Source organism: Cataglyphis hispanica, chromosome 13, assembly GCF_021464435.1.
Source record: "Cataglyphis hispanica isolate Lineage 1 chromosome 13, ULB_Chis1_1.0, whole genome shotgun sequence".
In the NCBI taxonomy this organism is placed as follows: domain Eukaryota; kingdom Metazoa; phylum Arthropoda; class Insecta; order Hymenoptera; family Formicidae; genus Cataglyphis; species Cataglyphis hispanica.
Window position 1 is genome coordinate 4,417,563 of NC_065966.1, and position 13,610 is coordinate 4,431,172.

General features: G+C 34.3%; 1 protein-coding gene and 1 long non-coding RNA gene across 2 annotated transcripts in view; one reads left to right on the forward strand and one right to left on the reverse strand.

Moving 5' to 3' along the window:
• The window catches only part of LOC126853824 (serine-rich adhesin for platelets-like), a 153,380-nt gene extending 140,127 nt beyond the window's left edge, over positions 1–13,253 (forward strand). Inside the window, exons 3-8 of the mRNA XM_050599867.1 lie at positions 257–382; positions 934–1,044; positions 1,742–1,928; positions 6,864–7,045; positions 10,556–10,796; positions 11,375–13,253. Coding sequence (XP_050455824.1) covers positions 257–382; positions 934–1,044; positions 1,742–1,928; positions 6,864–7,045; positions 10,556–10,796; positions 11,375–11,622 — 1,095 coding nt within the window. The 3' untranslated portion in view covers positions 11,623–13,253. The remainder of the gene's footprint in view (positions 1–256; positions 383–933; positions 1,045–1,741; positions 1,929–6,863; positions 7,046–10,555; positions 10,797–11,374) is intronic.
• Positions 7,446–10,548, reverse strand: LOC126853854 (uncharacterized). Its single transcript, XR_007688032.1, has 3 exons — positions 10,317–10,548; positions 10,101–10,192; positions 7,446–9,979 (listed from the first exon to the last, which is right to left on the reverse strand). It is a non-coding gene; the product is annotated as an uncharacterized LOC126853854 (long non-coding RNA).
• Positions 13,254–13,610: the final 357 nt, after the last annotated feature.

Sequence of the window (13,610 nt, forward strand, 5' to 3'; positions counted from 1 at the left end):
TTTTCGCGTAGAGTCGTAATAGATACATCTAATTTTATTGCAGTAATATTACTTGAGAAAATACACTCGGGGCGCCTTGATCTTTCTGGCCGATCTTCATTGCTATGCGGCATTGCGATTCCTAATTAAACGGGAGTGATGACCGATTCGAGCGGGCTCTCCCCATCTCGTGCGTAATAACACGCGCGCGCGTGCTAGCGGCGCGTTACATACGGCATGTGTTGCTGCGTGCACTGACGTTGATTTGCTTATGCAGGTGCTCGAAGAGTCGGACACGTCATCGGAGATAAGCTGCAGGAAGGACGCTCTTAATCTCGAAAACGGCGACTTCAAGACCTCCATTGAGAAAGCGATCACGAAGCTGCCGAGGATACAGCACTTGGTGAGAAATTAATCCATGCATATTTAATACGACAGCGATTACTTTGTGTAATAACCTGTCTGACGCATTTAATTATCTGCAAAATGATTCGTTTGACAAATCGTCTAAAAAATTGGCATACATAATTTTTTACATATCAATGCTTAGATATTATTTTATTTACGTTATTTAATTATAATTGTGTCTCTGCCTTAATCTGAGGTTTTAATCTAATTTTATTACATTTTAATTATTAATTTTTTATTCTTTTAATCTAATTGTATTATTTTTTTATTTTTTTATATAATTTGTATGTGTTATATTTGCATATCATATAATAGATTTAATTTTTACATTTCGCGTGTAGGAATGACTATGCGTAGAAATATATCAGTGGAAAATTCTGACAGTCTATTTCTCTGACATAGAAGAAATACGACAATGATAGGCGCGAGACGTTAATTTCCAATGACGTGTCGGATGTTCGCTCTCGTGCATATCAATTAGCAGCTATTTCTGAACAATTTTAAACTGCAGTTTAATGCTCGTTTTGCGCGCGATTCTTTGCGCAGTGTCACGAAGCTGAGAAATCGCCGCCTCCGCCGTCTCAAGAATCCAGATGGGAGTTTCCTAGAGATAAGCTTAGGTTACAGACAGTTCTCGGACAAGGAAACTTCGGTCAGGTGAGGTGATATTATTTTCTGCGGCACATTCCGGCGTGAAAATAAACAATGAAATGAAAAATGACCCTGTAATTTGTGACTGTCGGATGGAGCCTATGAAATATCTGAGGTAGATTCACGCGGCAATATAATCTCAGAGATAAGTTTAGCAGCTTCTTCCTTCGGCATTTATCCTATGAAGTGATTTTATTTGTTCGTCTGTTAGAAGAAATTCGCGTTTATTTGTAATAGCAACGTTTGACGTATGTGATTTTACGTTGCATTAGGGAGACATGATAATAGACAGGTGGCGTAATGTCAGTGTAATCGAATTATTATACGAAACAGAGGAAAAACTCGGGAACATATAATTTGTTATGGTAGATTTTTTTTCCTAATGAATTAACGATAAAAAGACGGATGATTGGTACTGTTTTCGTGATGATTATATATTTTTTGACTTTTCAATTATAAATATTATATCGCACACATTTGGAATAATATATCCAATTTATTTATGATAAATTACATTAGCCCATACTATTTTGATCGCTAAAGGATTTAAATTAAATATATGCGGTGTAAAAACATTATAAAATAATTAACTTTAAATTAGATATAATTTCTCAAAGCAAAACAAAAATTTTTTTAGTTTGTAAATACATACGTGTACGTAATTATATGTGTGTGTATGTCTCTGTGTATATTGACATATTAGGTGTGGAAAGCCGAGGCTGATGACTTGACAGGTCATCAGGGCACGACTCGACTAGTAGCGGTGAAAACCATCAAGGAAGGTGCTTCTGATCGCGAGAAGGAAGACTTGGATCGAGAACTTGAAATTATGAAACAATTAGGCAGTCATCCGAACGTCGTAACACTTTTGGGCTGCTGCACCGAGGAGGGTGAGTTTAATAATAAATATATCAAACGCGTACGCATTATTAATTAAAATATATTATATATTTTAATTAAATTATTTTTGCTTTGATTTTATTGATTATGAATGTGTGTGTGTGTGTGGGGAGGAGGAAGTCCCCTACGTCCTACGGTATAATCAACAAGCAAAGATGTATATATCATATAGAATTTTGGATACAACAGACGGGGGGCGACACGAATCGGCGATTTGTCGCGGTAATAGATCCGCAAGCGTCTTTATTTCGATTTGCATCGGCAGCGCGTAATCGGTGCTGCACCTGCAGCTGTTCGGTGAATCCTCCTCATTACCGTCACTTATCTTCGACCTTGGTTATCGCGCGCTCCGAAGCCTTGGCTGCGTAAACTTTATAAAAACTGATGGCGTTTTAACTGCCGGCACTTCTCTCGACGCTGAATACGCGGATCGTCGGTGTATGGTAATTAAGTAATCAAGCCCCCGTCCGAGACGAGAGAGGAGAACCGCGTTCGAATGCGACTCTTCCAATCGAGATGTTGCGATACGCGTTTCGTGATGCTCCTAGTCTTTTGCGCTTTAATCGAAATTCATGTGGATAAGTTATTCAGATTTTCGCGAACATTCCGCACAGTAGTTAACGTTCCTATCGAAATGGAACGATAATTTTTGATCACCTTCTCGTCCGAAATACGCGTGATTCCATTCGGTGTAATATTTTATTACATGCCTAAATCGTAAATATCTCTTAAAAAATTTTATCACTTCTTTAAATCACTTGTTTACGTCAAAAACTAGTAATTTATATCGACGAAATGTCTTTTGTGCGTCTTATTGTTGAATAATTTGTTTATATATTTTAAATGGTTACGTAAGAACACAGTTTTCGCGATTAAACTATAAGCATAAAAATGTTTATCTTGACTGTGATTATTTGCTTAGACGATGAATTAGACAGTTCTTGCGATAATTACGTGGGAATGTTTTGTTTGGCGCAGGAAGATTTATTCGTTTTGGTGTAGCCATTATTTACCCTGTAATAGTTAACTTCCACAAGCTTGACAGCTACGAATTAAACAATCGCGTAAACAATTCATATATCTTTCTTGCAATCATCTTGCTAAGTCTTTGACATTAAAAATCAGAATTGTCTGAATCAAAATCTTTATACACATAGGTGCGAGAAGTGGATAAATAAATTTACGTTCTTTTCTTGGAATTAATTTTTCTGTTGATGACATGACAGTTGCCTTTTGTTGCGCATAAGCTTGTGTAAAAATATCCGTGATTGTATCATTTTGCAAAGAAAAGTACGATCGACGTACGGTCCTGTTGTTTCATCGTACCGTGATTGATTAAAAACTGCTGCATTCTGCTTCATAACGTAGGATCGAGGGTTCTTGATGCACCGCGCCTTCATTATTGAAAGCAAATGCGCAACGAATTGGCAAGTAATTTTCGTGCGCATAATTGCATCAATAAAATTACTCTTTTAAGGATCATGAAAAAATGCGAGAAGGAATTTATCACGTTTTTTTTTTAGAACTTTTAATAATAATATAAGAAGGGTACAACATTTTGTGCACAGGAAATAATTTATATTATATTTAAACTATGTTGAAAGTTTTATCGAACATTATATTTAATTCCATATTTTTACTTAGAAAGAATAATTTTATTTTTTGATTATAATATAATATTTAAATTTTTTTAAGCTAATAATATAATTTTTTTTTTAAGTTTTGTAAAATAACTTTCTTTCTCTTTTGTATATATAATATATTCTTTTTTAATTTTCCAAGTTTGTGAATATCAATGAATATAAAAAATACGTCGTCGTAGATCGATGAAATTGATTTCGTACGATTTTCTCGTTACAAACAAATTTATGGTAGAGACATCAAAAATTTGCTCGGACAATCTCGCATGCGTCGGGACGGACTACAAACGGGACAGAGCCATTATACATCTTTCCTTTCACGCTGCTCGATATCGTCGTTCGCATCTTTCGTATAAATTTCCATACGCATCCCAGCGACGCGCTTCTTCGCGGTATAATACGTTTATTATTAAGTCGGTATCCCCGCGAAACAATTGTTCCATTCGTGGATCAAAAGAGACTAAATAAAAAAGCGAGCGACTATTGCGATCGAGATTGCATGATCTACTCTCATTTAAATTTTTGATCATATTATCCTTTATTTCGATTAATAAAGTAACATTGCATCATTATGTATGCTTTTATTTCTATTAGTAATAGAAACGTATTGTTGAGAATTTAATTATTTTGTGTTTTAATAAATATTTTTTTAGCAGAAGATTATATACAAAAAAGCTTCTTTTTCTAATAATTTTTTAATTTATACGGAGTAAAAAATTTCGATAAGGATTAAAATTCATCAATAAAGATTGCGGCGACGAATCGAGATCTTTCGAGGTGTGTTTGCAACTTTCGGGCGTCGCTGACGCATCTCAAGGAGTGGGCCTCTTAAAGGGTCTTCTCCACCTCCACGGCTCTGCTTTCACACAATAGAACGCGAAAAGTTCTTGGCGGCCCACACGAGACGGGCCACCGCATAAAATTTACGACATTTAAATTTCGGCCCCACTGCTGTTATCGTTTGCGGTCATGTTCGAATTTCTTCCCGGTGACGTTCGTCAAAGTCAGAAAGCCAGTCTTTTGATTATTTTACGACCGCCGTTTGGACGATAATAAAACTCACGTTCAACAGTTAGTTCGACCACTAAGAGAATTATTAGTGGCTGGAGAACCGCTAATTAAAATTTGACAAATTTTTATATTTTTGACGTATTAAAAAGCAATCTTATATTTCGTAGAAAAATATAAATATTTAATTAATAACATTTTTTATATGCATTAAATAATGCGAAATTACGTTGATGAATTGTTTTTTTTCGTAAAAAAAGTTCTCTGTTGGCATAATAAAAATGATTCGCGTCTAATAAAAATAATAGCTTTCTCTTATTGGCCATTCTTGGTTTTTTTTTCTTTGTCTTAACAAAGTTTCGGCTTATTTATCTGCTTTCACAGATGAGGCAATGTACGAGCATATGAAATAGAAGCGACATTAAGGAGCGGCATTCTTTAAAATCTGCGAGCTCGGGAGCGGGATATTTTTTTTGGCATAAATTTTTCATGCAGATAACGTTCTGCAAGCTTAAGCGTTTTTCGTTTTATGACGATATTTCGCGTCTTATTCAATGGATTCTTGATCCTGCCTCTTATTCAGCGAACAAAGTTGCCCTAACAATTTGATAAAATTAATTGTTTCTATATAATTCTCTTATAGTTCTAAAATCCGATTTAAAATGAAGATCTTTCAATACCACCGCGTTGTAATTTTATTTACAATCCGCCATCTCTCTTTCTCGAGATGATTTACGTACGATGTACATAAGATGAAAAAAAGATTCTAATCCGAAAGGACATCTCAATTCTCGTTCTTCGTCCTTCCAAAGCATCAGGCGAATATATAAGCATAGTCTTATTTTCTTCTTGATTTTATCGCCGTTTGGCATGTCATTCTGCGCATTTCTACCGTTATTGTATGCGCGAAATATGATTTACATAAAAGCGAGAACGATACCAACCCGCGTATCACCGTCGCGTACTCGTATTGCTTTGCATTCGTCACGGCTATTGTATCACACGCGTGCCATATCGATCGACATAGGCGTGGATCCGCGATTTTTGCATGAAAAAATTAGTGTAGAATTGACACGAATTTAATGCATGCACATTACAATGAACTCTTGATTTTTATTACACGTCAATGAAGAAAATGGATATTCGAACACTTTTTCTCAGGAAATAATTATTTTGTTTCATATACGATTATCTTTTAATTTTATTTTCAATTTTAATTTTCTAAATTAACATTTAAATTGCATAATAAATATTAAAAATAATATTTTTTATTAAAAGACGATAATTATTATAAATTGATCACAAATATGAACGTAAAATCGCAGTAAGAAACTCTGTAAAATTTTTTAATAGTAATCTTATATATAATTATTTTTTTGTTTTTTTGAACAAATTATTATCTTGTGCAGAAATACCAGATGCGACTAAGCGATCTTCTTCGTCGGATATAATTAATAGTTATTACATCAGCATTATTTGATATTAGCGAACTTAGTATAACGTGATAATATGATATAGCTATTTCACTATAATATTACAAAATTAAATTACTAATAAACGGTTAATAACGCACGACTTACACGCATGCGAAACCGGCACTACAAACATTATGTCATGTTTAATTCATACTGAAAAACATATTAACATCTGAAATTAATCCAGGCATGAGAAGCGTGTACCTCTTGGTGAACAAGAATTATTAGAGGGTAGCGATGTTGACCTAATACGAGTTGTTGCAATGGCGATACACCGACAAAAGTGGATCCATAAGTTACAATCAAGTTGACATTACTCGGGCGAGAATTCTTTCAAGTAAATCATTTGAATTACTTCGAACGCTGAATATTTTTTTTCGCAAACTCGCCATACAGTTTTGTAATCACTTATGTGCTGCTTGATTTATATTTGATGTCTCATGTATAAATTTAATTTCTATAATTAAATAAATTCTATATAAATATAATCTAATTTAAATGATGCTTCTCTTATATAAATTTCGGAATTTTATTTAAATGAACAATAATATATACAAGATACAATGTCATTCAAACGCCAATCCATGTACTCATTACTTTTTTAAAGCTCGCATTCCTCATTTCAATCCCTAGGTTGCGTGATGAATAAGATTTATATTCTTTAGAAACGAGTTATATGACGTAGAGAGAGATTTATCCTTCGCTGATTGAGAGTTTACTTTACTCGAAACGCAGGAACTCCAATGCGTCATTCCACGAATAAATATAAAAAACACAACGCGTGATTTCTTTCTGATTACAGAGCCTCATTATCTCATACTGGAGTACGTCATGTACGGCAAACTGCTCGCGTATCTGCGTGATCACCGCACGAGACAGTATTTTTACAACTTTAGCGAGGATTCAGCAGCCTTGACATCCAGAGATCTCACGGTTTTCGGATATTGCGTGGCTAGAGGCATGGAATATCTCGCGTCAAAGAAGGTACTGAATTTTTTTTATATGTTCAGGGTAGTTGCCATAAACATTAAAGTTTATGTAACTGATTTTTTTGTGTTTCTCCAAAGAGAAATTACAAAGTAAATGTCCTGAGAACTGCTGATAAATTGTAACATTTATATGTCATATTTATGGATAGAGGTAGCTTATTTCCCACATTTATGTGTTTACATGGAATAGATAATATTGTTTTTTTTTTCTGGTTTCTTATCGACTTGTACGCACAATACGCTATCGAGAAAAAATTCAATCAAACACGGAAAGAAAGAGTCGTAATAAATCTCGATATTTAGTCCCGATAAAATAAATGGAGTCTCGGCTTGATATTGATGCTTTCAACATAAGCACAATTCTACGTATATTTTCTTTTTATGCTTTTTTATTGTTTGATTTTTTTTGTAAGAAGAAACTTAATAAATTAATTTCTCAGAAAATTAATAAATAATTTTGTAAGACATTTTTTGTTAGTAAAAATGATGTCACACAAGAATAAATTAAGCGTAAAATATGCTGTTTTATCGATTATCACACCGATGAACCAGTAATAGACCTTGATGATGTTATGTTGTTTCCCTCGATAATTCAAGATCGATAGGACATAATATAATTAATTATTTTTTCTTCATTATGCACAGTCGACACGTTTACATATAAGCTAAAAATCCGCAAGATCTTGGCATAACTAATTATCGTCTATCGAGGAGAAAAAAATTTCGAGGAGAAAAAAATTTTCTTTACCGTACAACGTATTATACAAAAATAATAAAATCTCGAATTATTACACCGATTATATTCTAACAGTCCTTGATGACTACATCGACCCTCAATCTCGCGGGATCGTCAATGAGGTGCTAATTAATTTTTCTTTATTACGCACGGCTTATTTATGGATCAAAGAACCTCCAGATTCTCGAGGCAACTAATTGTCTCCTGATGCAGGAGAAAAAGTTGCTTCAAGACCGAGCTGACGATCGTTTGGCGATCCTCGCGATTCACTTGCTTTCTTTCTTTTCGGTGACATGAGTGCGCTTCGATACATACCACCGAAAGGACGGGTCGGGATTGGGACTGAGATTGTTGAACACGAAGAGAAAGGAATCGCGATAAATTTTGGCGCGACACTTCGAGGATCGATGCACTGCGGTTGTTTAAAGTGTTTAGATGGAGGGCCCCCTCGTTAATCTCCACGCGATTAACGAGCCCGCCGTAAAAGCGATGTCGGGCGACCGATTAATTTTTCCGACATCACCTTAATGCTCGTCGAAGAATAAGTTTGGCTATATATTTACGGATAGATTTACTTTACGAGAAGATATTGAATATCTGAGTTTTGATGTATTCGGGAAAATTTAACGAGTTTGATTTTATTTTTTAATTTAATGCATATAAAATATATTTTTAATACATTTAATAATATTGTCGTAATTAAATGCCTTGTTCAGAACTTGTTTACGTATTATTAATTTCGTCATTCATATTTATATTTTCATAATTCAAGGCTTCCTCTAAGAAAAAAAATGTACCGTAATTTCTTAAATTACGAACGTTAATTTCATAAATCACGAGATCGCTACATGCTATCGCTATTTATACTTGGCAACTTTTATGGTCAATTACTAATAATCTTATTCGCATTTGTGATTTATGGTGAATAATTTTTGCGCAGTTAAGAGCATAGAACATCGAAATGTGATTAGTGAAGTTGCAGTTGCACTGATGCGATCGCAAGAATTGATGCACGTAATAATGTACAGTTATAGCATCTCGGCAATTGGATCGTCTCGGCGCACAATCTTATTATTTCTTCCTTACTATTAAAGGAGAAGCGGAAGAAATAATTATGCACGATACATTTACGATGAATAATGACATATTAGCGATTCGAGGAATTTAATAGAATACCTTTAGCGCAATTTTTATGAAGCAAATGGCTATTTTGATTTGCGAGAGAAATTGAAATTTTTCTTTATATCTCTTATCTATATATAAAAAACGTAGCATGATTTTTTTTTTTAATTTACAAGAGAGTAGAGATTTTTCAAGGATATCTAATTTTCTGTGGAAGATCATGGAGAGCATCGACTGTTTGACAAATAACCGGTTAATGATGTTTAATCTCAAACATTTTCGCACAGTCGTAAAACTTCCAGCGTGACGTTTGTTGAAGGATCGTTCCCGGTTGGAGATTTGTGTCACTAGGCAAAGATTGAGTTTTATCTCTCATGAAGAACGAGTTTGGAAATATTTGTTCAGTTTCTTCATCCGACTCGAGAGCAATAAAAGGCTCTCAAGGATACATTTCAACAATCTATTTTTTACACGATCTGCTTTATTTTGTCGAGAATTTAGAGTGGACTTAAAAAAGAATTAAAATATTAAAATAAAATTAAATAAGTTAAATTGAGATCTGAACGCGTGAACAATGAAATAAATATTTGTTTGTCTCAAAATTCTTTTGTAGAGTTTGTTGGTTTTTACATGACAAAAAGGAAGAGGAAAATTTTGCACGGAATCTGCGCAAAACACGTATTTTAAAATTCTAAGTAAAATATACCTGACGATTAACGGCAATTAGACGAACCAAAACTTCTCTCGTAAACGCTCGATTATATGTTGAATTACCAGTTTCCGTTGTATATAACTTCTAGAAAACAAAAATTAGCCTCTCGGGTTTTAATAGACAATTACACAGATGCGCTGGCTAAATGATAGTGCGCGTACCAGCTGCGGATGTGCGTGGATGCATTCTGGATGCGCCTCTGCATTCAAATTGAATACGGCAGGCGCAGCTGATGCGGCTCGATGTTTCGTAACATCGCATTTGCATCATTCAGTTGTTGCGTATAATAATTATTATTTAGATCTTTTTTCTTCATGGCTTTCTTCATGGTCTTGCTGTTTAGCGAAAAATTTGTTTGGCTAAAAAAGTGCACGGGAGAGATAATGGTTAATTAATATATAATTAATAATAATCATGACTATGCATAATCATGGCACAAAATGCATAAATATTATAATTGACGATTAAATTACAAAGTACCTGAACGATTTTGCATTTGAATTGTTTCTTATATTTGACGACTAAGCAGACGCAGATGTTCCTCGCAGCTGTCATTACGCGCACGTGACCATCTGTCAACGAAATTTATATATATTTGTGTTTATTCTTTTCAGAAATCCTTACTTATTTTCCAGTAGTATTTGCATATATGTACATCGACGGATTGACATTGCTAGATTTATTAGGTCCAAGTACCTGGCTTGCGTCGATAAAATAATATTTGCAAGCACACATCGTTTCACTGCGTCGAATCTCGTCTTGTCGCGCATGAGCTCGGATTCAAGGCTAAGTTTTTCTTCAACGACATGTCGTATCCAAGTACTCGTAATATAGCACACTGTAATTTCTCATTAGATCTTAAGCAATCCCGCAATGGAACACGCATCTCTCGAGCGCCGATTGTTTATCGATGACTTTGTATTTTCTGTGCGCAGATCATCCATCGTGACCTCGCTGCTCGAAATGTCCTCGTGGATCACAACAAACTGTGCAAAATCGCCGACTTCGGCATGTCAAGGTTTGCCAACGAGGACGGCGAGGTAATCGAGACTAGGCACGGGAGGAACGCCTTGCCGATTCGCTGGATGGCCCCCGAATCGTTGATCTATTCTCTCTTTACGACGAAGACCGATGTCTGGAGTTTTGGGATTCTGATGTGGGAAATCGTCACTCTAGGTAGGTAGTCTGTTTGTGGTATCTGAATATGGTAGCTTGTTGCTGGAATAAATATTATTGACATCCATTTGTTATTTCACTGTTATTTGATATGAAAATAAAGATACATGTTCGTAGACATGTTTATACTAATAACATAAAAATATTGCAAAACAGGTAATGTTAAAAACAACAGTCGATGCATTTTTAATTATTATATTATTGTCTTTTTATTTATTAAATATACACTCATTTTATTATATACACACATTTATTAAATTACATACATTTATTTTATTAATTTTCTTTAATATAAAATATTTTCTTTAATATAAATTAATATATTAAGAAGCGCGTATGCCGCGCACCAAGATATAAAATAAGATATAAAATATTGTTACACATTTTTATAGCGCGTTTTTCTATTGATATGGTAATCAAAAATTTGACGCGCACAACAATGTCACTATATACGGACAGTTTGTATCTTGTTAAAACATGTGCGCTTAATCGATGAACCGATATGGTAACTTCCTAGCGCGATCTATCATGTTGATATCCCATCGTAATGATCACACCATCTTGCGCTCTCTCTTCAGGTTCAACACCGTACCCGGATATGACGGCGCGGGAAGTCATGCGGAACGTGCACAACGGTTATCGTCTGGAGAGGCCTTCGCACTGTCGAAGCGAGCTCTTCAGGGTGATATCCCGATGTTGGCACGCCGATCCTGACCGCAGGCCGGAATTCCAAACTTTACGCAGGGATCTCGCTCAGCTGCTGGAGGACAACATGAACGGGCACTACGTAGACCTCGAGAGTTTTGCTTCCGAATGCACTGACTGAGAGAGGAAGAGAAAGAGAGAAAGAAAGGAGGCGAAAAAGTCGGCTACGTTAGATTAACTAAATTCTAAGAAATCTGAAATGTCTTATTTCTGACTTCTAAAATCGAAATTTTGTACGAGATATATTCGTATGATTAGGTGCATGAAATAATTGAAATACATTTAGAAGAAATTTTCAAATTGCTAGTTGAGGAACGATAGAGAGAAAAATATCAGTTATAAATTGAATGATTCATCGACATACGCGTAAGAATGGCATTCCGTCCATAAATTTCTAAATTCGTCCAGTATATTGCACGAGTCTCGATGTCGCTGTGCAATTATAAAGTGTCATGGTGCGACGCACGGTATATTATGTATTTAGAAATGTATCTTTCTCGTTAAATGCTTCTATGAAACGTTAAAGTACACGTATAATTAACGATGCTACTTTCCTCTGGCTGAAGCACAAATAGGATGCAGAACGCAAAAACTGTAACATGCGTGATGCTGTGATAAATGACGAAAATAAAAAAAAATCATAATTAACATATTAAAGCGTAACGGGAGTTTATAAAGACCGCAAGGTGTGTAAGTATTTCATTTAGTATAGTATTGCGTAAATAGTATTCTTAATTAGTTATACGACGCACCATTTGTCAATTCTTCAATATATTTGCGTCTTCTTAATTTTATTTATAAAGCATGTTCTATTGAAATAATCAGTGTACACATGTACTCACACTTTGAAGGAGAGGGTGCTTTATTACGTAATATTCAATATAAATTATTTTCCAATCTTATCTATCATAGAGAAAAGAATTCGAATGTTGTTTGTAAAATAATAGCGGATATTATTTTTATATATGTCTGCCTTGATAATTATTTGTTATTCCGAATCATGATCATTTATAGAAATAGAAAAATGTAATTTACAGAAAAACTTAATTCTCCTCGTTACATATTGAAAACACAAGATTCAATTCTGCGTCGTAACATTTGTATATATTGTATTCCTCGCGCTATATATATATATATATATATATATATATATATATATATATATATATATATGTATTACATAGATATATAAATACAAGCATTATATATTTGCCGGAAATCAAAAAGGATGTCGAACCGCAACATATCGTTGTAACACTGTAACAGTAATTATCACTATTAATCGTTGTTAAAGGTATATATATCTTATGTTTCCAATCGCGCCCGACGCGTTTATTCTTAATCATTCTAGTCTTTCGCGACGCGTTCTGGGGCGGCGATTGGTTATTGATTATATCGCACGCCATTATTTTTATTCTCCGCTTCGATGAATGGTGCGAATTCGCTCAAAAAATTACTATACCAGCGATATATTGTAAAATATGTTGCAGCCGCTTTAGAGAATCGATTAAAGCCCCAACACTGTCAGTTGATTATTTTATTAGCTATTTTTATTTTTCTGTCTCTTTTCTATGACGTCGTTTCTACTTTTTGAAACGCTTGTCGTTATTACTCGAGACTATCGAGACCATTTTCGAGTATATTGTATTTCAAGCGTAACTCTCACGAAAAAATGATTGCGACCAACAACACTGTATGTAGACTCGATTGTATTAAGAACTTTTGTCAGTAAACGTTGTGAGAAAATTTCAATCACGTACATATTTCATTGATTAAATCAAATTTGTATAGAAGTTTAGCGTATAATAACGTAAAGATGCTCGTCTTTTAAAACGTGACAAAGGCATGATATAAATCATCATGTATGCATATATCTTCTGACTATCCCTTCCTTTGTAAAATGTTTAAAATAAATAGCCTTGAAAATTTGCAAAAAATGACGGCGTAAAATACGGCAAAATCGCGCATACGTAAGTTAATTATTTCAATATAAGAGATTTGTGATCTTTAAATTTTATATCATAAATAATTCAAGAACTCTCAAGAAAAGTGTTATATACTTAGTTTTATACTTAGATATCGAATTCGGAAAACATTGGGATAAAGAAA